Here is a 26310-nt window from a genome sequence, read left to right on the forward strand (position 1 = left end):
TCTGTGACTAACCAGATATTATTGCTTGTACAAAAAGAAAAAGGGGGAATTGTTGAGGAATGGTTAGAGGATCAGGGACACGGGTCCCTGGAAGAGCTGTACAAGCAAACACCTTTTTAGCTTGACATAAGCAGGCCTCTTGCTAACTGCAAAAAAAGGAAATCGTGAGAACAGAAATCATGAGAATAAAGAAAGAAGGCAGGGACACAAACACAGTGTTCTTGACAATCCTGTTACAGATAAACAACAGGACGTGCTGACAAGATGTACTGACCATGAGAGATGAGGAAGAACCCTGATTTCCCAAATCGCAACATTAGCAATACGTGTAAAATGTAGCTTTTTACCCAGCGTCAATAGAGAAGTGACAAGTATGCATATTTGAGTTATAAAAGCAAAGCCTGAATTTCAATAAACTGAAGCTTGCATTATCAATCACACTGATTGTCTGCATGTCTTCCCTCACCGGAGTCAACATCAAGTGACCAGAAACAGAATGTGAAACAATTTGAGTTCCATTCTTCCAATGCCACGTGTATGCACAGATAATGGTTAACAGCATCAGTTGCAAGCAAATTTAGTGTGATGCTAAATACTTAATCAAACTACTTCCCTAAATCCCATGTTATATATACAGACAAGGTAAAAACAGCTGATGTTTTTTCCTGCAGATTGGTATTTTTAAATTTCAAAAGCTGCAAACCCATGAAGTGTTTTTACAACTAAACATCATTAGTTTTTTTCAAAATTAACCATATTCATTGGTTTTATAATTGGCGACAACTTGCAACATTCACATTGTATCAAAATAATGCTATCTAACTCCAGGCATTGAGCTCAGAATCACATGACCCTTTTACTAGCAACTGACGTACTCTATTTAGGTGGTTCATATTTATTATACATAAACCTGATAAATACCTTTTCAAAATACAAGCAAATTTAAATTTCATAAACTTAATTTAGGAAGCCAACGCATTTTTTGTTTTGAGAGGGGGAAATTTGAAAGTCTGTTGGTACCTAAAAATTTTCCTATTCAATCTAAATATTTTAAGAAACACAATCCTTTCCCACAAGGGAAAAACAAGACAATCAAAACTTCTCCTTTTCTTCTAATCCCTGTGTAAAGTTCTTCCACTTTGTGAAGAACATTGAAACTATCAAATGATTGCTCTGTTTCAAGCACAATAACCCATCTGGGCTACTGACAAACCACTATATTATTTGATTATACTTTTTTACAACCAGAATCCCTATTTGATTACAGTCATCTCCGTGACTCACAATATTTCTAATTTTTATGACAGTTTTCAGCAAGATGTCTGACTAACCACTGTAGCTTTACACATTATTCCCATTTCTGTCATACAGGTTTGACTTCTCTGTAGTTTTCTGCGTCTGTTTTGTTTCCTAGACATAAACCCTAACTAGGAAACACGTCCATTCTGTCAATGGTACGCAACTTTTGCAAAGCTACCAAGATTCTTCCTCTTATGCTGAACTTTGCATCACCTGGCCAGATTTTGACTAGTTTTTGTCAGCTGCTGATCACACAGAAAGTTCTATTAATCCTTCCCCAGAAGGCCCTGTAAGACCTAGCTGAGTCTTTCTAAATCCATTTACCTTACTGCCGTATCTGTTCTTAAATCATGCAATGTTACCATCAGTCTGCTTTTCCTTCTTCACATTTTTTGTCTATGATTTTGTCTAATACTAATATCAGAACGCCATCCATTTTTATCCCATCATAACCCCATTACTATTTCCCCAGCTATTGAGAGTCACAACCTGGAAGCCTTCACAAGGAATGTTTTAAAGACTTCCACAACCTCTACTGTGTAATAACTATGTATCTTTCCTGATTTTACCACCTCATTATGCAAGGTGAAAAAGTGTTGGTACACATTCTACACTAGCAAATCCATAAAAACAGATTCTAGTTACGGCAATCAAGAGTTAACAGTAACGTTGCTCATAGTATAAATTTTAGACAACCTAGAGATCAGATTTCTTGCCATCCTGTATCCACTGGAATCATGAACAGAATTCCTGAACCTAAATCCCTGCTTTATTTTGAATGTCATGATAGATTTATTTCCTCTTACAACCTAAATAAACTGTCAGGTCCAGTCTCACTCTCCTAATCCACCTAATTTTGGCTGTCTAAGCATTTTCTCTTCAACAACCTGGTCTCTTTTTCTTGACATTGTCACAAAGATGGAACCATCACCTCTTTCTGTAGTATTTATTCCTGTTTACTTTATGACTCACCAACCCTGCAAGGCATTTCGTGATTTATGAAAGACATTACTAAACAGGAGAGTTTTTTAACATAATGTATTGTGTCTTGTCATTTTCAGTCTTCAGAAAAGCTAGGAAGCAAAGACCAGATGGAATGTCACAGAAAACATACAAATTGATATTTAAATTATTGTTTGTATCATACTGTAAGTTTTCACTGTGACCCTTTCAAGGGAAAAGTAAAAACCTAGTTCTTCGTGCAAAAAAGAATTCGGGCCTCCACCATTAGATATAAAACGTGAACAAAATGAGCACAGTATTTTAAAATACTACTTTCTAAAGTAAAGTAATATATTCTCTACACACCTCTTCTTCAAAATAAATTATAAAAAAAATTTGTGCTATTATTATTATATTTTAAATACCCACAGTGCCATGAAAATAATTACTTTCATCCTGCCTAAGAAATATTTCCACATATTCTTTACTATTCTTCCTCAAGAAGATTTATATCATCTCAACATTTAAAAGAATTAAACATCACTGTTTTTCACAAGTCAGGTAATCATAACAAAGTGTAAGCCTTCGTTTCAGATATTTAAGAAATCCAGAATTATTTTCAAAAAATGTGAATATCTTATTCAGATTTTTTTTAATTTATAAATTTATAATGTAAATTGAAGCATTATCCATATCGTACCCAAGGATATAGTACATATATTAATAGTGTAACATTTCTACTAGTAACAAAAGTCTGATCTATGCTAAGCGTTAATTTCCAAGAGCACTTTAATAGTTTAACATGACAAAATTCCTCAAATTACACAAAACAAAAATTAATTCTCTTTAGTCAAGACCTATACCCCGAAATAATAAATACAATAGAAGAAAATATTTAACAACGAATTCAAGAGTGAAGAAATTTTTAATGTTAGTAAGCAGTTTAAAATACCATTACAAAATATGTCAATATCAAGAGATAACAATTAATAAGCCACACCATCAGTCACACCAATGCTTTCTCTTGTTAATAAGACTTTTTCTAAGAAATTGTGACGTAAAACGAGGTACGATCTTCAAGGCACCTTCCCCCTCAGAATGCAAAGAGAAAATTGCAGTAAAAATTCTTGCCTAATAGCAAGTAATTTTAAGTCTCCCTCCAGAAAAATCTTTCTCCAACATACCCCAATCTCTTCTGCCCTTTATATTATTCTATTTCAGAGCTTCTAAGTTCAAATTCCTTCTTCTCCTTCAAAATATTTCCTCTTTATCAGTATTTCTTCTATATTTTTGCAAGACAAAGAAAAATCTATAAAATGAACATATGTATTACACAAATATATACATAAACATCTAAACAGATGTAAACCTGATTTCATAAGTTAGCAGACACACTTTTTCCCCGTGTTTCATATGAGGCAGTCAATGAAGGAATCAGTATACACAGTATAGAACTAACTTCTCCCCATAAGTCTTGAAAGTAAAAGCGCAGAGTGTAAGAAATAGTGCAAGTTAACCTATGCCTAAACACTGCAGAAGGCTTCAAATTCTTTTATAAAGACTGCTACAGCAGTTAGACTCAGCTGTGGCTCTCAGATGGTAGTGGCTGTCCTTTCACAATTCAGAGAAAATATGCTCCATGTTAGTTCTCTGTAAGACCAACACGTCTCTTGAAGAACCACATGTACACCCAGTAAAACCTGACAACATGTATTGCTACTGTATATGTCAGGTTATTTGGTTTCACAAAGGATGCTTTGTCAAATCAGTTAAATTTAAGAGCAGAGAAGATCTTTACTATCTGTATCATAAGACTGAGCTCCTGCCCCACTTTCTTGAATATTATACTAATATCACATTAACACATAACACATCTTACTTATAAATGAACAGCTTTAGCATAAATTATTGCAGCATTCTTCCATTAAAAGGCACATGTGTAACACCAAATAAATCTTAAGCTTTCATTCAACTTTTTAATAATGCTACATTTCTTAAAAATATGGGCCAACGTGGTGCAGAAAATGTAATCATATCCACCACTATTTCTCCAAAATATCAAGAGGACAATGTTTAATGATTTTGTTCATTAGAAGCATAAACAAGTATCTGTAAACCAGAAAAGCATTTATCCTGTTATCAACTCATACCTCCTTCAAAAATACTTAAAGAAGCTTTCCTAGCTTCTTCCCATTGTGTCTTCCCATTCAGAGTTTAAGTAAATGTCTCTACTACTTGGAATGTCACAATATGCAGTGAGTTTTTCTTCAAATAGCACTTTTTAAATTCCTAAGAAGCAAGAAACATCCTATTACTTACATTTGTCCTATCATCTTGGAACATTTTGGAATCATCTATCTTTACATCCATTTTTTTAAAAGATATTGATGTTATGGTTAACAAGACTTTCCATACATTTAATTCTATCAAAGCAGAAATCTCACATATCTATGTATTTAATTTATCAATTTCAAACATGGACGCGCATTACTACAATAGGTGGTACTCACCTTCTCTGCCATAATTCAGGAGATCCACTACATAAGCAAAGCAGGTAAATATAAAGCAGTGACCGAAGAGTGAGCATCTGACTAATTTACCACACTCACAGTATAAATATATGATCAGTATTTGAATTTTGTATGGGTAATAAAAAAACAATGATGTTTTATGGAACTACGAGCTACACATTTTCTGTCCAAGTCTGGACGACTAGAAACTGCCAGAATTGAACTATGCATAACTTATCTTTTGCATATCTTTCTAATGATTTTACATTCTCTTCACAGGTATTTTGAAAAAAAAAAAAATTTATGATCAAAAGGAATATATTTGTCTTATATACTTGGGATACATGTATATCACAATGTTTTAAACCAACTTGTTTATTAAGGCTGTTCAACGAAAAATCTAAGATTACAGAGAAAGGATAGTAGAAGTTTCATATACAGGAAGTACCTTTAGCCCTGAATCTTACCTCCCACTGGTCCAGCTGAGTTAACAGTAGAGAATATGACTCTGATTCAAAGAAGAAATTAAATGCATGTTACATACAAAATATGGTAGGTAGTCCCAAAGGGCAACAGAACCAAAGAAACTGATTTCAAAGAGCTCTTTCCTAAGTTCCTCCAATAGTCTTGGGGTTCCCAACACATCAAACTGCTCATATTGTATCTTTCAAATATTTTTCTGTTGAACTCGAGTAAGTCTTAGATACTTATTTTTCCTTTAATATCAAAGAATACATTGGTGTGATTTCATAGCATTCTGAGTTTAAAAAAAAACCCTCACCAAACTACTATCTTAGCTTTTTAGTAGTTTACCATTGTGAAGCAATTGTAACCCATCTGCTCAGTTTAGTCAGCTGAAATAAAGATATCATCTAAAAAAAAAAAAAAATTAACTTGCCATGACTTTGGCTCCCCGAAATGGAGATAATTAATACTGTAGAGATCCATGTCTTCGGTGTGCCATGCAAATGTTGTTTTCCACATGCCAAAATAGAGATATGGTGTATTTACACCTTCAATAGAAATTCCACACTCTTCTCCTACAACATCCAATATTGTATTAAGATGGGCAATATTCCATTCCTCAATACCCTGAAAGAGACACATAATAAATATATTACTAAGCTCATAAAGCAATGCAATTTTATATAACAGTCCCAGTCAAAAGATACACACTTGATCTAGTTTTTCAATATGTCCATACATATTTGTAAACACTTCAGAAGACAGTTGAAGTTACTTGAGGAAAAATTCTCTTGACCTTAGTATTAGGTAAGTCTGAGATGTTCAGAGCAGAGAACATAGCAATGTCCTATCTGGTTTACACTTCTACATCAAATCTAACGTGGATTGAAACATCATAGACCATACTATATACAAAAAGGTACACAAAAAAATAGAAATAATAGCTGCAGACAAAACCTTTGATGAGTTGACAGCTGGAAGTCACAAAGTTTCACTGGGCCTATTAAGCTTTTTTATTACTTACAAAGTAATACCAAATAGTATGAAAAAACTGTTTAAAAATTTTTTACATGCATACATTGACCATTTCTCTGAAAAGTACAACAACTAAAATGATTACTTCACTTCACCTGTATTTCTAATCATAATGATGTACTACATAAGAAATATACCACAGAAGAAATCTATTGATTTAATGGGAGTTAAGCTGTTTCCTTATGCTATTGCCCATAAAATTTGTGTATTAAAAGTCATTCAGAAAGCAATACATCTAGTTTTTGTTGTACTTCAGATTCAACTGCAAAGTGCAGTTCTAATTTCAGGTAATACAGCATGTAAGAGACAGTATAACCAAGATCAAAGCTACAAAATTGAAGAGAAAAAAATTAGACTTCACTATAAGAGCAATTATTAACGCCTCCGGGGAAGACATTAGATGGTGCTCAAGCAGTCAGAAAACCAAGAAATATACTCAAAACTATTAAAAACTCAATTCAGCCAAGTTTTATTGGGAAGACAGCCTCTAAGCACACTTAACCATGCAGTGCTCTGCCCTACACCCTCCCTGAATCTACAGTTCTGGTAATCTTACTCACTGGGGGACAAACTGATGGCAGACTGCAGTCCTGATGCAGCTGATTAAGACTAAGTAACATGATGATACTTAATAGCTGGACAGCTGGAATACTAAGAATACAGGTTAAAGCAAGAAGCAATGAAAATTTAATACTCTCAGTTTTTGTTTCATTTGTTTTTTGACATTTTTATGTCAAGCATGATATACATGAAGCAGCTAGAATTGATGGACAAGAAGGTAATGTCTATGTGAAGTTCAGACTTCTCATGGAACAAGCACTTCTAACAGCCTGCTTTGACTGTTCCACTTATTAAGAAATACTGAGTTATTTGGAATTTTACAAAGGAGTAAAGGATGTTTATAGAATGATTTTATTTCAGACAGCATTTTTTCTTCTTTTAAAATGGAAGTCTTGGGTTTGATGCATTTGTGAAACAAAAGCACTTGAAATTTTAAAAGTAAAAAAAAATAAAATTAATATCCTAATAAAAGAAAACAACACCAATCTGAACTGAAACAATAGATGCTGGTAAAATCTGCACCTTTCAAATATAAAAAGTGGCAGCAGCAACTTAATACACCTGTAAAATAAAAAATTTGAAGAAATAGTTTTTAGGCAATAAGTCCTCAAACTAATTTACAGATTTTATTTTTTTAAATCACATAAAATTTGTATCTGTTTACAAATTTTGCATTTCATTTGGAGAAACAAATTAATATAGCAAACTAAGACCAATGATTCAAGCACAAACACATGTACAGGATTAGAAGAAAACAATAAATACTTGTAAAAATCACCTGCTCATCAATCAGTCTAGGCAGTTACTATGACAGTGGCCAAACAGTGCCAGTATTGCAGCAATTTACACTTGAAGGTTTCTTCAGACAGATGTGTTATCTTTTTCTATTCCATGGGCTTTTTTACCCATTATTCATCCCATAGCAACCTTTCACCCATATAAGCTTCTAGCAACCCTAACGTTCTGAAATCTTAGTCTTCTACTAAGAATTAAGTAATAGCTAAGAGAATATCTTTTTTTTAACAACACATCTCATCTTTGCACACTCTGTTAAGTCACATCACAACTAGTCATCAAACAAAAGCAAATCCTACCATGGGGACCAATCCTAGAAAAAATAATTGCTTCAAAATACCAAACATAACAAATAAACAATCCACAACTTCTACACTCAAGATGAATGAGCTATTTCCTTTTCCTAAAGGCTATTTTGGAGAAGTATTCTTAGCTCAAAAGGAAATGTTCACTGAAACTGGCCAAAACACTAAAATCACACTGATTCATTTCAACTCCTCCTAATTTCCTTAGACTTAAAACAAAAAATCAATTTCATATTTATGCCTAGATTGTTACCACTTATTGTTACAAATTATTATTAAAGGTGTTACTTTATATTTTTACTTTATGCTTTATGTATACAAAGTGTATTTTTGCAGGTTATGCCATATTTAATAATTGTTGGAACAGCACTACATATATTACTTGAGCATAACACATAACTGGTAGCTTCTTACAAATACATTTAGATATTATCATCCATTCAATATTAGGAAAATACAAAATATTTACTCTCCTCAGAATATCACAATACTATCAGAATATTAGAATAATTTCAAAGGAATATGTCAAGATACTATTTCTAATTTATCCACATTTCTGATGGTAAATTCTTTAAAGAAAACCTGTCATCATTGACAACTGTACCACACAATCCAATAACTAGAAAAACGTTACTTTTCAGCTGTTTTCCTTCTGTAAGATTACAGACAGGCTTGAAACACCTTACCAGTTATGGTCATTGCTATGCACATTACACTTACCTGGTATTTCCTTAGAGAAATACTATAAGGTACCTAGCAGTTTATATAGAAAACCACTACTCCAATCTTCAGTCATTTTGAAGGTGACTCAAACTTGCTGTAAATTACTATCAAGAGTTTTTATTACTCTTAACAGCCTTTACATCTGCTTTTAATGCAATGTGGAGACAAAGTGGGACACTTGACAACCATTTCTCATCTGAACGTTTGCACACTTTGGAAGGAGCTGACCCATGTTTTCCCAAAGACACAAAGAATAACATGAATCTCAGCATACTGGTAAAAAGTGAAGTTCTGAGTTGAAAGCAGAGACCTCTTTGCATGTAAGAATAAAATAGGCTTCAAGTGCAACAATTTTTTATTAAATTTTTTTGAAGTACTTACAAAAGTGACAGGATGCTATTCTTTTCACTTTACTTAAACCAGTCAACACTGTGATGAACATTTCTCTATGTATACATTATTACACACAATCCTTTTTCAGTGTTTAATTTTTCCTTTGATTATCTCACAGCTTCATTTCAATATTAATCTGGCAGACAACACATCAGTTGTATAAGTAAGATTGAAGAGCCCTTATGACTGACTGTAACAACTCAAATAATAAAGTGTAAAAAAACCTAATTAAGAGACAGAGTGGAAAGGAATAGGACAAACGTTACAGAAAAACTTGTGCTTTGTAACCCACTCCTCTCTCCACATAATCATTCACTCACATCAATGAATATAATAAAGCTACTGCCAGGCTTTTACTGCGCCTTGCAAGTCATTAAAACAGAGGAAGAAAAATGCTACGAACAAAATCTCTACACCATAAACACACAGATTAGGAAATACAAACAATCTCCCTCATTGGATTGTTTTTAGTTCTCAGCATTTTCAAGGATATAAACACTACTTTTAAAGCACCCTTTTGAAGAGTGGGCAAGCAGATTCTTTGGAAATCACACTAGAACCTAAATTACTGCTCACATTGATCTCAACTACGAGCAGATCACAGAAAAAGGACATTATAGAACAAATTGAATAATATAGGTTGGAAAAGACCTTTAAGATCATCAAAAACCATCATCAACTCAGCTCTGCCAAGACTAAACCATGTTCCCAAGCGCCATACCTACAGGTCTTCTAAATACGCTAAGGGATGGTGACACAGCTACTTCCCTGGGCAAGCCTGCCCCAGTGATTGGTACTGCTCGCTTTCCATGAAAATGAGCTTCCTAAAATCCAAAGTAAACCTCCCCACTGGCACAACTTGAGGCAGTTTCCGTTACTCCTGTTGTTTGCTTCCTGGGAGAGGAGACCAACCCCCACCTGGCTACACCTTCCTTTCCGGCAGTTGTAGAGTGGTAAGGTCCCATCCTGAGCCTCATTTTCTCCAGGCTAAACACCCTCAGCTGGCTCAGCTGCTCCTTATAGGACTTGTACTCCAGATTCTTCACCAGCTCCATTGCCCTTCTCTGGACACACTCCAGCATCTCAAAATCCTTCCTAAACTATGAGGAACAGAACTGGACACAGTATTCAAGGTGCGGCCTAACCACTGCCGACTACAGGGGAAGAATCACTTTCCTGGTCCTGCTGGCCACACTGTTGCTGGTACAGGCCAGGATGCCATTGGCCTTCTTGGCCACCTGGGCACACCCTGGCTCATGTTCAGCTGCTGGCACCAGCACCCCCAGGTCCTTTTCCTGTGGGCAGCTTTGCAGCCACTCTGCCCCAGCCTGGGGCGCTGCCTGGGGTTGTTGCGACCCAACGGGAGGACCCAGCCCTTTGGCCTTATTGAGCCTCATGCAGCTGTCCTTAGCCCACAGATCCATCCTATCCAGATCCCTCTGCAGAGCCTTCCTACCCTCCAGCAGAGCAACATCCCACCCAGCTTGCCTGCAAACCGACTGAGGGTGCACTCATATACCACGTATGGTGCCCACACCTTATACACTGGAAAATGTAGGCATTAGGAATTGTTTTACCAGGAGAAATAAAACTAAGAGGAGAAAAATGGAAGTTAAGTGGTATCTTCCAGACAGCAGCTAAGGAGAGTGGTGAGAGAGGACACAAAACAGTATTTATATGTGCTTCTTCCAAACTTGGCTTTTCTCTGCAGAATAGCACATGCCATTGTCAGCACTGAAGTCAGATGAGTTTTATGACTCATTATCAACTTTAAATCAGTCACTTTTCTTTGGAACTTCTTTGGAAACCAGGAAGATTGTCCCCCTTCCAAGTAGCTAGATCAGTCCATGAAGAGATCATAGCTTTACTTGAGTCACCTACATAGTCATTCTCCTAGAAAGCACTGCCATTAAATGTAACAACAATTAGAATGAAAGTAACACAGAATAATACTGCCAGCAAACCTTCAACTACATGGAATTTATTTTCCATAAAGCTCTACAGACAGCACAGAACACTCTATAACAAGTCACAGATTATTTGCTTATTTGTAAAGACTTAATCTGAGATAACAAATTCTGGAATAATCCAAAGACTACATGGTAAACTTGAACAATTAATGGTAGTTGTCAGACTTCAAAGCATGCACTTTTAGCTTTGTTTCTTTATTTCTTTGTTTTCATCGGAGTTTTTAATTTTGTTTGTTTTGTGGGGTCTTTTTCTGTTCCATGTAACACAGCCTTTAGAAAATTTTGCCCCCTCTTCCAAACCCTTCAGAACCTATCATCCTCTGGTCTAAAAAACGAAATACTACAAGAGCTATAATCTCTCTGGCACAATGCCAGGAGGTGTTGGATTCCACAAATAACAATGTTTCTTAAATTATCTAAATAGTAAAAATTAAGGCTTCATCATGCTTCAGATATAAATGTCTCAATATAAAATTCACAGTCACCAAGTAGAAAAGAAAATACAATCGGTAAACTGTTAAACTGAAGAACAGACTTACAGCACAGCAGTACCTCTCACTAATTTTGATGGCCCACATACACATCTAAGTCACATTTTCCTTAAGTTTCAAGTGGCTTTTTACCTGGAATTCTGTCAGATATTTATGTCAAATGTAACATATATAACAAACTGTTTTCTACAACAGTATTTTGTAAAAAGTAAGCATTTGTTTTGTTTCATGCAAATAGGCCTCCATGACAAATTAATCCCACCATATCCTTTCTCCTGAATGCTGCCCAAAACGTCAGTGATTTGTATTCATCTCCTTTCCTCAAATAATTACAGTCCTGAATAAAACTGAATGAAGACATGAGAACAACCTCCAATTTCAAACAAAATCAAAAAGATCCTTTCTTAGCCCAATAAAGCAATAAGACATGAAAAATATTAGTTGTGCAAGTACACCATCTGCTGGCCAGAAATTAACTGCAGCAAAATTACTCTGAGAGACAACATTTTGATCAGTGGCATCACAACTTTCTCACCAACACTTCGGTACCAGAGTATATTTCTTCTTTTCCTCTATCCACCAAGTGGGTTGTACACCAGCACCTGGCTGTCACATTAAGTGCTCAATCTGTTCACATTCCTTAATGCCAATTCCTTTCACTAACATTTCTCCTTTGCTACTTGCTTTTAAATGATACCTATTGTATTATAGGCATCAAGGTTTCTTTACTCTACCTTTTATTGCTTTCTTCCCCAGTCACTGCAACTTTCAGTGCTTTGTTTCCTACCTAACATCTGAGTTAGGATCCCTAAATGCTGCTTTTCTCACTTTCGTCTTCGCTTTTTTCTGAGCTCCCTTCCTCATCTTCCCAAGAGCGTAATTCCCTAAGAAGGAAATCTCTGACCTTCTCTTTGACCAGTATTTTCTGGTCAAACTCAGCATTTTCAAATAGGACATTATTGCATTCATTCTCTTTTCTTTGGAAATGTTGCTCACGGCAAGAGTAAACTAAGATACTAAACACAAAAGAAAATGCAATGAAAAAAAACATACATTTGTAAAAAGTTATACCATAAGGCATTATCTGCCAACAATAAAGACACAAAGATCAAAGCAGAAAAAAGGCAAGCTTCTATTTCTTGAGACACTGTTTTTCTCTGCCTCATGTTGGTCTTCACAAAGCAACCATCACCTAGAATCTCTCTTCACAGAAACATCCCAAATTAGAATCTTCAATTATTTTCTAAATGATTTCTTAAAGCAGCTATGTGGACACACAAGAGAATTTGAACTTGCTTTCTCTAAACAACAGACCACTGGACATTCTTAGCTATCTTTCAAAGACCGCATAACTCAGCGCAAAAACTGAATTGCCTTCAGCCATATTGGCTGTTTTTATCTCTGGACAGTCTTCAATTTTTCTTCCGTGAAGAACTGTGAAACACTAGTAGAGCCTCAGACTATCTGCCACAGCAAAATCATACTTTTTTAATGATTGTAGAAGGCAATTACCATGAAATAACCCAAGAACTTCACACACGGTACTTTCTTTTCATACAAGTTCATCCTGTATTTTTCAAATCCTTAAATCTTTTCCAAAATGCTAGTATTTCTTCTCTTAGTCTCATTACTTAAATAATCCTTTCAAAATCTAGTTCCTGTAGTTACTTACATAGCCTAATTGATATCAATGGGTATTCTGTAATTCTTTGGATAATGAGCTCTGTTTTAAGATTCCCTTTATTATCCTTTTATTATGGAGATCTTGGCAAGTAACCAGCAAAATTAATTTCCTTAGGAAATTTTAATTTCATCTGGTTTAATTGAAAAGTAAACAGTATGAGTAAGTACATTTCCGGGAAACTGCAGACATTCCAAGCATGTAGTACAGCTACCAATATTCCTCACTGAAAGAGAGAAATACAAGTATTACATCTTTTAATTTTAAAGTAAAACTTAGTCAAAATATCTCTAAATTTCCAGAGGTACACACAGGAAACATACATACTAAAATGTTAATAAACAAATAAGTAGGAAGGAATCTCAAAGTTCTGGAGAGTTCAAAGTGAAGAAAGGGAGGAGTCTTATGATCAGGAAGAGTAGCAATATTCTACAGTCTAAGGACAGAATTGTCTGACTCTTGCAGATGTGTAGAGTTAATTTCAACCTTGCTTGGAGGCTTTACAGTGAGCAACACAAAGATTTCGAAAGACAGATTTTCAGTCACAAAGCAAGAGTGTATCCTCTAAGTAGAGTACCCTTTAAAAGAGGGCTGGAAGGGATAAACTTCATAAAAAACTGTGCATACTTCATCATAAATGCTCCCATTGATATCTGCTCCATAAATTGGTGCCACAAAAGTCAAGTTCTTCCAGTATTTACGCTCCAAATCTTCATAGTCTACATATCTTGGAGTGCGGTATCTGCAGAGAAAGAGGTAGGCAAAGGTTCATCACCATCTTTCAACAACCACCTTTACAATGGACTATGCTTCTGAACCTCCAAGATAGAGTCACTTTATGCCAAACTGTTTGAAACAAAGGAATTACCAGTTGTCCTGAATTCTTAGTTTCATGATTAACCATATCATGGAAACCTCCTACCTGACAGCTACAGTAACTGAAGTCATCCACCAAGCCATACATTTGCTTCAGTCTCTAGCAGCACATCAACCCATCGACCGACTGCCCTTAGGCTGAGCCCCTCTTTTTTATTTCCTTTCCATAAAAAAGACACATATGGAAAAGCCACACAATTAACAAGTATTTATTGTTTTCCTACCTCACTACCAGCTCCGTAAACAGTCAGATATAGGTCCTGTACAAGCCTGTCTCAAAACAATGTAAACTAACTAAGCCATGCAGCCTTCACAGGCAAAACCAGTACTTCCTTCTCCTCTTCCTTCTGCAGAAAAACCTTTCAAGAAAAGCTGTTGTTTCAAACAGCTGATACAAAAAATTCTATGATGCAGAGAAAATAAATATTTAAGGAAACTTTTATTTTTACTCCTTTATAACAGGACGAGATACCACACTTACATGCTTAATGATAAGAACATAATATACACTTACATGCTCAAATATACTTAAGAAATTTCAAAATCTTGTGGGAACACAACACAAGCACACTACTAACAGCTTTGCCTCAGCATCCTTTGTCAGACCTCTGCACTTCCATATTTAGGTCTTCAGAAAGAAAACTTACTCCCACTTTACTACAACTCTGAGAACTAAACTTTCACAGTAGAACTGCCAGTTCTGCTGCAGTTCTACAGTGCTACAGTTGAACGACTAGAAAGAAAATCCAAACATACAACACTGGGACCAGGTACTTTTATGTCATAACTCTATGTAATAACTCTAAACAGAGACAAAAAAAAATTAGCAAAACACATCTTAACTAAAGCATTCTCAGCAACAGAGTTGTTTTAATTATTTCTCATGACAGCTCCAGAAATCAGATTGTATTTCTGTTTGGCCCTGAGTAACATGTACACATGAACTCCTTGATTACAGGATGTGGCTACGCTCTTATTTCCCAGAGGTCAAATAGAGAAGCACTTTGGTTCAACGGTGAGCTGCAAATGTCTAAACAAATAAGAGACGAAATGCATTAGACTGAGTACACATAATCATTTTAAAGGCAACTACGATTTAATTTAGATGTTTATGGCCCTTCTCTCTTATCCAAAGGAAACAGATAACATCCTAATACTCCAGAAAAAAGTCTTTAACAGAGAAATCTTCTCCTTTAAGGAACAAAATTTTTTTTATGGGAGAATAGAGGCTCTCAGCTACTTAACAGTTAAAGAAATAGAGACTGAAGTAAGAGTGTCATAGAAGGTTATATGACACATTTTCTCAAGAGCAGTGACAAATATTTGGAAAGACCTACAGCTAGTAATAGACAGGAAGTCCTCTCCATGTTCTACATTTGCATATAAAATTAAGTTGCCATCTGATATCAGTAAAAACAATTAAAACTGAAATCAGAAACACTTCCAAAATATATTCCATGATGAATATAATAAACTTAACAAACACCATGACACGTATTAAAAACTTCCCAGCATTTCTGCATTAATTATTTTAAGAAATCAGTGTATCTCAATTTATTAGGGGTTAATAAAATGTAAACTTTAACATCTATGAAAAAGTATTATTGAAAATTACATCAGATATCATATAGGTCTTATGATTTACTCTCACCTCTAATATATACTAAACAAATAGTTTCAAGAAGTACAAAATAGGTTCCCATTTCCAATTACCAGAGAAAGAACACTGGGCACTAAACTCAATGTTGCACAAGTAATATATGTGCTATTCTTTTTAATTGGGAAAAAAAAGGTCGTCAGTTTTGCACTATCATGAAGGCAGGGATACTATGGAACATTTGATAAGGAGCCTCCTTAAAAGCTTTACATGTCTTAGTTTTTTCCTGATCTTGATAACAGCTTCTACTGTTACATCTAATTTCTGAATTAACCCATGAGAGAAACTTGCCTTCCAACTAAGGCAGTATTACCTTTCCTCATTCAACTATCTTTTATTTCTAAGATCCTTTGATTCATCTTCCAGAAACTACTTCCACTCAGTTTTGAGAAGATACTCAAATAAAATATATTCTTTTTATGTGGCCAAAATGACAGGCAATAATTCCTTCTATCAAGTCCCTCTTATTGGAATGCTCACCAACTTGAAACATTTCAGTACAGTGCCTAGCCCTTCATGAACATTTTTTCTCCCCTCCCATAATATCCATCTTGCCGTAACCAGAACACAGATATTCACTAGATGCCGCTGAGTTCTCTTACATTCATGTAAAAGCTTCTTGACTGGTTATAAAAGATAGTGGGTTTTTTTCAGAATTACATGATGATAGGCCATTCCAGTATCTGAGAATTAAACATTAACAGGCATACTCAAATTAAAACTCAGATATACAGTCTGCATCATCTTCACTATTTTCTACATAAGCATCTCCTGGAACATAAAGACAAAAAGGTAGACAGAAAGCATCATGTCTCAGGTTTTTCAGATGCTTTCTTGCTGCCATGGTATCAGATGCTTTCAACAACATAAACATGAACAACATTCACATTGTGGTACCCTCCCATACCTTGGAAGACAGGACAAAAAGTTAAAAAGATCACTGGATGTCTTGCACAATCCAAAGAAACCACAACATGTGAAGATTTGTCTTACTAAACAAGAGTACGTACTTGTCACTGTTGGCTAGCTGCCTGAACTCCTTCACTGTCATGGGCTTTTTCTGAATGTTGTACTGTGTGAAAAGCCCAGACTGGCCAGTGACCATCTGTTGAATCGGAGCAGGAATCACCAAATCTTCAATATCATCATAGTGTTTTCTTGGCTTCCATTCCTTTGGTGGGATAACCTTTAAATTCAGGAAACAAAACAGAACATCACAGTTGCGACAGCAATTCAAAACATCCTGGAAAAAAATTGAAAGAACAGTTGAATATGCCCACATGATCAAAGGAACATTTGCTTACCACCTGTTTCACACTAACTGGTAAGTGCTCCTAGACTATGTAGAAAGCCATTCAAAACACACACAGTATCACCTCAACTCACAGGCAGCAACTCACCAATTTACAGCAATTCATAGACAACTGTGCAAAAATACACATTTATAATAACAGTTAACAGATTTTTACAATCAGAAAGCCTTATAATTGACAAATAGTTTGCAATCCATGACATCATACATATTTAGTGTCAAAAAAATGTGTGGATTTGGAGATACAGTTTAGAGGCGAACATGTAGGTGCTAAGTCAAAAGTTGAGCTCATTTATCTTAGACATCTTTTCCACACCTAAAGATTCAAAGATATAACATTTTTATCCTCAATTAAAATAAAAATTCCTAAAAAAACTTGAGAGTCCCCTGTCTAAATGTTATTTGGTATAAACAGAATGTATAACTGTATTTTTTAATGAAGAGTGAAAAAAACCAGCTGTTTTAGAGACCTTTGCATTTCAGAATCTGTTCAGTTTACTCACCATAAAACTATAGGGTACAACTCTATTACAGTAAGAGTTTGCACTAATTTATATATATTAGCTTTTATAATTACATGATTTACTCCTCATAATTGAAGATTAAAACTATGTGCAGATTAACCAGTTGTAAACACATTTATTTCAAATACCACAGAACTACACACAGTCAATGAAAACTCCTCAGCAGATTCTGAAGTGTTAGCAAAAGAAATCATTAAGAATTTCAAAGAAACCTGTAGTCATACCAGCGTTTTTTAACAGGCTGGGTAATTTTGACCATTCCTTGAATATATTATTTCAGCTGAAAACAGGTAACTCTCTAGATGTGAAACTGTATCACTTCTAAAACAGAGCAACAGAAAATTTTTGTATTTATTTTTTGATCTGGTTTTGGTTTTGAACTTTTACATGTCCCAAGGCTTAATGACATGTTTTTAGATCCACTCATTATTTTCATTCTTCTGCTATGCTCAAATCAGATTTCCACAAACACTGACTTGGAAACTTTTAAAATATCTTACTACAAAGTAGGACAGCTCTTATAAACATGCAACAAGTGAATTACATTGTTTGAATAATTAATTCATAATTTAGAGGTAGTGTGAAAGACTTAGATGTTATGGTTAAAGGCTTAAACATTGTTATGAAGAACTTTTTCCCCCATTATGGCAAAACTGTATAAAGAAGCTACACTTACCTAAGCCCACCCCTCCCTGAACATGCCTCCTGACTGGAACTTTGGACTGCGAGCTAAACCACCTAAGGAAACTTGAGATGAGTTACTATCCTTCAATTGACACAATTGTTCAATTATCTCAAGTCTAGGGAGAAGTAAACCAGGCTGAGGGAAAATAATGCATCCACAAGAAAGCCAAACCCAGCAGCTGTCCTGAGAATCAGCTCTGGGTGGGTTTGGGGTGGGGGAGGCCATAGCCCACAGGCCCATCTGCTGAGACCAGGTTTGCACGGACTCCCCCACAACCGAGTGGGGAGGAGGAGAGGTTTTGGGGGTGTGGCATAACCTCTGGTCAGAGACAGTGAACTCCCATCCTCCCCTACACAAACTGGGCTCAGTTGCAAATCCCCCCACCCCTGGATGGCCACATACACAGGGCATTCACATGAGAGGCAGCTGAGGAGGTGTCATAAGCTATCAAAGACTCCAAAGCACCCCCAGACTCATTCCTGAGGTAAAGGGATGCAACTGATCAGTTGTCAAACTTGCTCCCCATGCCCTCAACCAAGGACAGCTACCTGGGCATTCCCACCTGTCCTGAACACATATTCATCTACGGAGCTCTGTTTTTTGGGGGATCCTCATTATCAAAAAGACCAGAAGAAGGTGACGATCGAAAACCACAGAGCAGTGATATTTCTACATTTCTACTCAACCTGTCTCTCTGTCACTCTTTCTCTCCCCCTTTTCCTTGCTCCTTTTGTTTCTTTCTCTCTCTCTCTCATTTACTGTTAAATAAAATCCATACTTTTCACTTCAGCATATGCCGTGTTTGCACCTTAATTCAGGCAGAGGCATCTCTCTAACACTTTTAATAATGGGATCACAACAAGGCAGTCCTTCAGATAGGCTGTTTTCTTACAAGCATTTCAGGATGTAAGGACCATATATAAGTGTCCATTAGAAATTTCACTATTACCTCTCTCCATGAAAGTAATAAAATCCTAAAACAGATAGATCCTAAGATCATTGGCCACCTTTTGGAAAACTATCACAAATAGGCAAATTGTAATGTTAATGTACTCAAATAGTCCAAGGAAATCCAATCAAGACTGTTAGTGCTAAAAGCACACAGGAAAAGACGAACATCAAGCCAAAGAAAATTTATCTGATAGCAACATATTTCCATAGCTAATGTTTTTATTTTACACACAAACAGGTGTTTTTATCCAGTTTTTACACAGATGCAACTCCCTCTTTTCCTTTTTTCCTTCTCAGCTTCCACAGGACTTCTGCTGTACAGGAACTACTTAACAAGTTTCAGTGTTGTTTGCTTTTAGAGAAAAAAAAAATAATCCAATCATCTCCTGATTCCTACTTATTTCTTTCACAGAAATCTTAAATTATATGCACATTAACAAAATACAAAATGTTAGTTTGGAAGCAGGGAAGTCATGCATTCAGAATATATGCATAGAAATCAAATATGTGCACAGAGATTTCCATTTTCATGATTATTAAGCATGAAGTTGGAGGTTTGGCTCAAATATATGAATACTGAAAAGCGAAATTTGCATTATCTTATTTAGTTCAAGGTCAATGTGCTTTAAGCAGTAAAAATATTTTTGTGAATGCAGGTTCAAGATATCCCCTTCCAGCTAACTGGAATATGTTTATTACTGTTGTAATTAGAGTGCTGGTTAGGGAAGTGAACTCTGTGGGGACCAATATGCAAAAAACTGTTTTAAAAGAAGATAAAAATAAACTTCCTGCCCCAAAAAATTTGCATTTTCTAATGAAGACAAGGACAAGGACTGAAGATGCTAACACATCATGTTCAAAGCAACATAGAGATAAGTATAAGAGCTGGAAATACTGACTAGGTCTCTGGTTTTGCCACTGACCTGTCCCACTGAAACCTCTTCATGTTTCCTTTAGTAAAAATAGCCTCTTCAAAGTCAAGCTAGTTAGATTTATTCAGTGGGTGCAATCTAGATCAAATTCATCAATCAAGCTGTTGAACACTCAAATATGAAAAAGGAAAAACCAAAAGCAAGGCTTTCTCATTTACATATTTATTTATCAAAGATCCTAAGCATATTAATCCAGTCTAGTATCATTTAGTGTGATAAACATACAGGTTTAGATAGGGATGTCTTAGTTATACCAGTCAGTCTCCAGCGTAAAGACTGCATGTCAGTACTAGTGAGGTTAATGCAGAGTGCTACCAGCACATACATTTCTGTTAAATCCTCTTTCATATACTGGTAATCTCCTGTAGATCTGATTCTGAATGGCACTGACAGTACTACTTCTATGTAACTATTTCTCCCCAACTCATCTGAAAATTGCTTTTCTTGCACTTGCCAGTATCTATTTTCAGCATAGTGTTCTGAAATTACTTTTCTACTTGCCAGTGTGACTGCAAATTAATTTAACTATTTCACTCTATATTAATGCAGTTTGAGTTTTTGAAACACTTCGTTTTCCAGTAAAGACAACTAATCCATCAGTGTCCCTTTTTTTGTCATTTGTCCTATTGTTTTCAGCCTTTTCCTTCCTTTTTAAGTATAGAATCTTTTGTAACAGTAAGACTAAAAGAGATTTTCTACGCCTAAAGCTCATTTCAGACTTTCAAAAGCCTAATGGCAATTTTTTTACCAATTTGCTCAAGGGATGCCACAGTTATGTGCATCTGTTATCTGCTTTGGAAATGGTTTGATATTGCATGTCTAGTACCTTAATTACTTGTTTCAGACATAGTATTAGGAACTTCAGGAGTGGTTGCAGTTTTTTAACCTTGTATTTCCCATACTCCTTCCTTCCTTCAATATATGCAAGCCCTACAGTCATTTCATCCCCACTGTCACACACATATTCTTCTACACAGGTAACAAGTCCTCCCCCCTCATGTGCTCACATTTAACCCAAAGTGCTGGATATGCCTACTCTGATTGTGTTCTCTGTTTAGAGCTTAAATTACAGTTTCTGCATATGCATATAGATCTTCTGGTAGTTGTTACTCTTCTTGCATTCATACTTGAGAGTGTGCATCCCAGACTTCAAAAAAAATTAGGTGCCATGTTAAGTTAATTTTCTATCACTATCAAAACTGAAACAAATATTTTTTCCTGTTACTTTAAACCAAATTTCCAAAACTCAGAAAATGTCCCTTAAACTTCTGCAGTATGAATTATTCACTTCATAGGATTTGTTTTAAAAAATACTTAGTTGGTTTACTTTTATTTATAAATTTTTGAGATATTATCAAAATATAGTGAAAAACAGAATATAAAATTTTCAAGACAACCAAGTATTGAATAGCAAGTAACTGACAGACTGAAAACAGCCAGAGATGCTTTAACTGCTATTCAAGCAAGCAAGAAGATACCACTGTAATGAAGTTTACTGTCTGAAATGAAAGGACTGCAATAGCTCATACCCACACAAACAAACAGGTTCCAGAACACAAGTGAATACAGCAATAACTCACCTCAGGCTTTCCACTGCTGCCTATTTATCACATTTCTACTTCTGTTTGCAGAGAAAAGTTTGAGAATATAACCTATATGTACTATATTGGCTGAAATGAAAAAAACAACCTAAAAGGTTTTCAAAGAGTGAGGAGTTCAGTTTTGCTTTGTTTCACAGGAAGCAGGAGGGGGCAGGGGGGAAACCAAGAATTTCAAGTTTTGTTCCTCCTCTCTCAGATTCTAAATGCCTTGACCATGCAACATCAGCTTCAAAACCGAGTGACGAAGATGGCTATTCCCATGGACTACTCACAATAACTAAGGTGGTATTTCTAGATCTGCACTGGCTTCTACCGATTTGAAAAGTGGCAAAACAGATACAGCATAAACACTTATACAGTGTACCACTAAATTACATCAGACCGACAATCACCTCCTGCTAGGGGAGGAACTCCTGCTGTAAGGTCCTGCATGTGCCATTGTTCAAAGGGCAATACAGTCGCAGTTAGTGTGCCTCCAGTTCTCATTAACAAGAACATAACCCGATCACCATCAAAACGAAAACTACTTCCATTTAAACACTGCCTTACTACCTTTGTGGTCATCATTATGAAGTGGGATTATTTGCTCCAGAAAAGTTTTACACAACCCTAAAACACCAAGTTCAACACCTGGTATATCAGGACTACTTTAATTTATACTATTAACTCCCTGTTTTGTTCTGATTTGACAAAAAATAGCTTAAATCTACTTAGAAAGAGATACTATTTTGCTATTGTAAACTTGTAAACAATTTAGAGAAAAAACACTACATAACATCTTCATTAGTCAGCATAAAATATCAGAGACACCAAAAGGCTTTCTTAAAACAGTAACAAATTATTACCTACTCTTTGAAAACCATTTGGGAAAAAAAATTAAATACTAAAAAGGTCAGGTTTGTAATCAGCAAAATACAAATAATGGGAGAACAGGTATTAGGAGCATTTTTCTTCTATATTATAGATGTTTACCTTTGCAACTCCAGCCCTATGAGCACCTTGTGATTCCATGTATGCTAAGTACTTGTTGAATTCCCTAAATTCATCCATCGAAGGCCTAAAAGTCATGATTTTGCAGCTTGGATTTGGAGGACTATCTGAGATAACAGCAGCCATTCTGGTTCAATTTCAATCCAGCTGTAAAGAAAAAAAAATACACTGTAGAGAATAATCTGTAAAACAAATTCTGATATTCAACATACATGGTTTCAAATAGGAAAAAAGTTTCTACAATTATCTGCCCATGCTAGTATAAAAGGCACAAAACAAATGTATATTTTTTCTCCTTAATCCTTGAAGAATACTCAGCCTTTACCCAGCACAAACACTATTGTAAATGACATGTACACAGTCCAGTCCATACCTCTGCTTTTACAGCGTATTTACTCAAGTTAACCTAGCATCTTCCTGTGTAGATCCAGCTGCACAGTCTCAAGAGTTACATTACACAGACATAACCTAGAGTAACAAAGCTATGTGTTTGATAAAATATCACTATTCCCATTAAGTAAATGGAGAAAAACAATTATTCACTTCCCACACACACTGCAAATGTAGAGGAAGAGCACTCGGATTTTCTAGTTCTCACCATCTGCAGTTGTCCTGGGTTGCAGTATTCTGTTACCATCCTCATGAGCTGTTGAAACCAAGTGGGGCAGTGTTTCCTTGCCTCCTCCCTCTGGACTATCCCTCTGTCAATGGCCCATCAGTGCCCTGCCACATGACTCAAGGATAACTCCCTCTGGACTATTTTCTGCTTAATGGGCCCAGCAACACATGGCCTCATGACTCATCATCCCATTGTCAGATGGTCCACCCAGAAGGAGGAACCAAGCATTCCATCCTGGATGTGAGATTCTGAACACCACAGCCAGCCCTTACCTACTGGATTCCCAGAGGACAGGAGCTACACAGCCACCACTGGACCTTCTGAGGAAGAGCAGACCCTTTCTACAGGATCACCGCTTCAACAGAACCACATCCACCACTTCAGGAGGACTGCAGCCACCATCTTATCGGACTGTTACCACCACCCTGACTAACAGGGAGTCAGGTTGTATCTTGACTCTGTCAGTTTAAACCAGTATTTTCTGCCTTTATTTTTTTTAATTTCCCTATTATATTGTTATAAATAAAGTATGTAATTTGTGCTATTATGTATAAAACTGAAATGTAATAAAACCATGCAGAGACAGAGTTTAAACCCTCCCCCACCAACCTGGCTGAGAGGAAAATTTCACAACACTAGAGCAGTTGAACAAGAAGTTTTTTCAGCACAGATGTAATCAATAGGTGAGGATTCCACCCCAGGTGGGGTTGGATCTTATGACCAGGACATTAACACTATGATGACTTGATCACCATCTTCTGATATCTACATCTCAGCTGATAAGGAATTGGACATTCCGGGAACTAAAAATAACTGTTCCAGGAACCAGAGATGGCCCATTCATCACTCAGGATGGACAATTCATCAGACCCAGGAAAGGCTTTGTGCAGCCCAACTCTGGGACAAGAAAACATCATGAATATGCTAAAATTGCGAGAAGAATAGAATTAATTTGGACTCTGCCCAAGAACTGTATAAGAAGGAACCAGCCAAAGCAGCATCCGTGAACTTGGGAGGTCTGGTGCGATAGAGGTCATGATCAATACCTGTTCACCCAGCTCTGACCCTGGGCTCAGAGCTGCTTTTCTCGATCGTGGCTTTCTGTGTGACCGATCTTTCGGCTGCAGAATAAAATCTATTTCTTTATTAAATTTAATTTGGCTGAATTTCTTTACTTCAATATTGTTCTCACTTGGTGCCTCCCACTGGTTTGTCTTCAAGCTAGTACAGCAGTTTAGCAACAGGACACTATTGCTGCTCGTTCTCTGAAAGCTTCAACAGAAAAAAAACCATGCAAGCTATACACACAAAATCAGCACTTCCTCTGATTTGCATTTCTGCATTGAGGATGACTAAAAGAAAAAGTCATTTCTATTTCATACCAGTATTCATGAAAGGACTGATCTTTAAGCAAGTGACAGATATACATTATCTTCAGATCAGAAGGTGTTGCAATTTCCAAGTATACATCACCATGTGCCATCTGCTGTTCACAAAATTCTTCACTAACCTTACAAAAAAACTGCTTGTAACAAATTTCTTCCAACATGCTCTGGGTCAGATCTGTGGTTACCTCAACCCTTCATGCCTCACACTGGGTGCCAACTTGGCAACAAAATACAGCTGATCACTCACTTCCCCCCTCCACAGTGAGATTAGAAGGAGAATCAGGATAAAAAGTAAAATTCACGAGTTAAGGACAGCTTAATAATTGAAACAAAGTATTTTTTTTTAATTTATTTTTATCACAGAGAGAGAGAAAACCCAAAAAACGCCAAGGAATGCACAATACAATTGTTTACCATCCACTGACTGATGCCAAACCCATCTCCAAACTGCAATCAGCCACCCTTCCAAGTAACTCACCCACGTTATATACTGGGCCCGGCATTCTGTGGTCTTGAACAGCCCTTTGGTCAGTTCAGATCCCATCTCCTGGTCAGCTCCCACCCACATTACTGTGCATCTCCTTACTGAAAGCGCACAAAACACTGAAAAGTCCCTGATTCAGATAAAGCGCTGCTTGGCAACAACCAAAACATCAGTGTGTTATCAGCAATATTCTCATACTGAATCAAAAACACAGGCCTGTACCAGCTAAACAAATTAGTATTAATTCTGCCAATTCATACAAGCACACGGTGTCAATGTCACCAGCATCACCTTTCACTACATCACAGATGAAGACTATTTCCAAAAGCATAAACTGATTTACCAATTAACTCTCAGTTGCTATGTAAACATATTAAATTAAATTATTCATATAGAAAGTCAGTGTCAAAAGGAAACCTGTTATCAACCTTTTAATCCTTGTTTTGTCTATGGGTGCAGAACGTAAGAAACCACAGTGCCTCTATGGATTCCTACAAACCTGAGACGCTCTCTGGAATTAATTTTTTTTTTTAATACGAAAGGGTAGAAGTTTGAAATACATCTGATTTCCTATATTCCTTGTGCAAAAGGGTAAAGAGACAAGAAAAAGCCATATCCAAGTGGTTCGGCTACAAGAAAAACTGCAGGATTATTTTGGCCAATGTCTGATTTCAAGAACCAGGCACAACAAATTTATTATTGCATTAAATTAGCATGATAAAAATTCCTCTTAACCAAAACACCTCACCAAAATACACCAGTTTTAACACATGAGCTGCTTTAAATACAGCCATGCACCAAACCAACTGAATATACTCTGGCACTTGATACAATGAAAAAATGCAGTTAATTTAAGGATTGTTGATTGAACTAATGAACTATGATTAACTCATGCCAACTACCACAATCACACATCAGCATTCTTGCCGGGCTACTAGATTCCTAAAATCTTGTTTGTGAAGATACTAACAAGATTATTCCCTTATTTCTCTGGAACTAAGACAACCATGTAAAGTATCGTACTATGATGAACCTCAATCTGTATCACAAGCAGAATTAATAACTCTCAGCTAATTATGAAGACACATGTAGAGCACTGAAAAGGCAGAATTTTGCCAACC

At 36.1% G+C, this 26310-nt stretch overlaps 1 protein-coding gene across 7 annotated transcripts in view; it reads right to left on the minus strand.

Annotated features, from left to right (window-relative positions):
• KDM4C (lysine demethylase 4C) overlaps positions 1-26310 on the minus strand; it is a 320050-nt gene that overhangs the window by 284474 nt on the left and 9266 nt on the right. For all 7 annotated transcript variants that reach the window (XM_048290787.1, XM_048290783.1, XM_048290786.1 and 4 more), the window contains exons 2-5: positions 22681-22845; positions 16714-16889; positions 13798-13912; positions 5650-5843 (exon numbers count right to left, since the gene is read on the minus strand). In XM_048290787.1, coding sequence (XP_048146744.1) covers positions 5650-5843; positions 13798-13912; positions 16714-16889; positions 22681-22824 — 629 coding nt within the window. In that variant the 5' untranslated portion in view covers positions 22825-22845. The remainder of the gene's footprint in view (positions 1-5649; positions 5844-13797; positions 13913-16713; positions 16890-22680; positions 22846-26310) is intronic.

The sequence above is a fragment of the Corvus hawaiiensis genome, chromosome Z (assembly GCF_020740725.1).
Source record: "Corvus hawaiiensis isolate bCorHaw1 chromosome Z, bCorHaw1.pri.cur, whole genome shotgun sequence".
Classification (NCBI taxonomy): domain Eukaryota; kingdom Metazoa; phylum Chordata; class Aves; order Passeriformes; family Corvidae; genus Corvus; species Corvus hawaiiensis.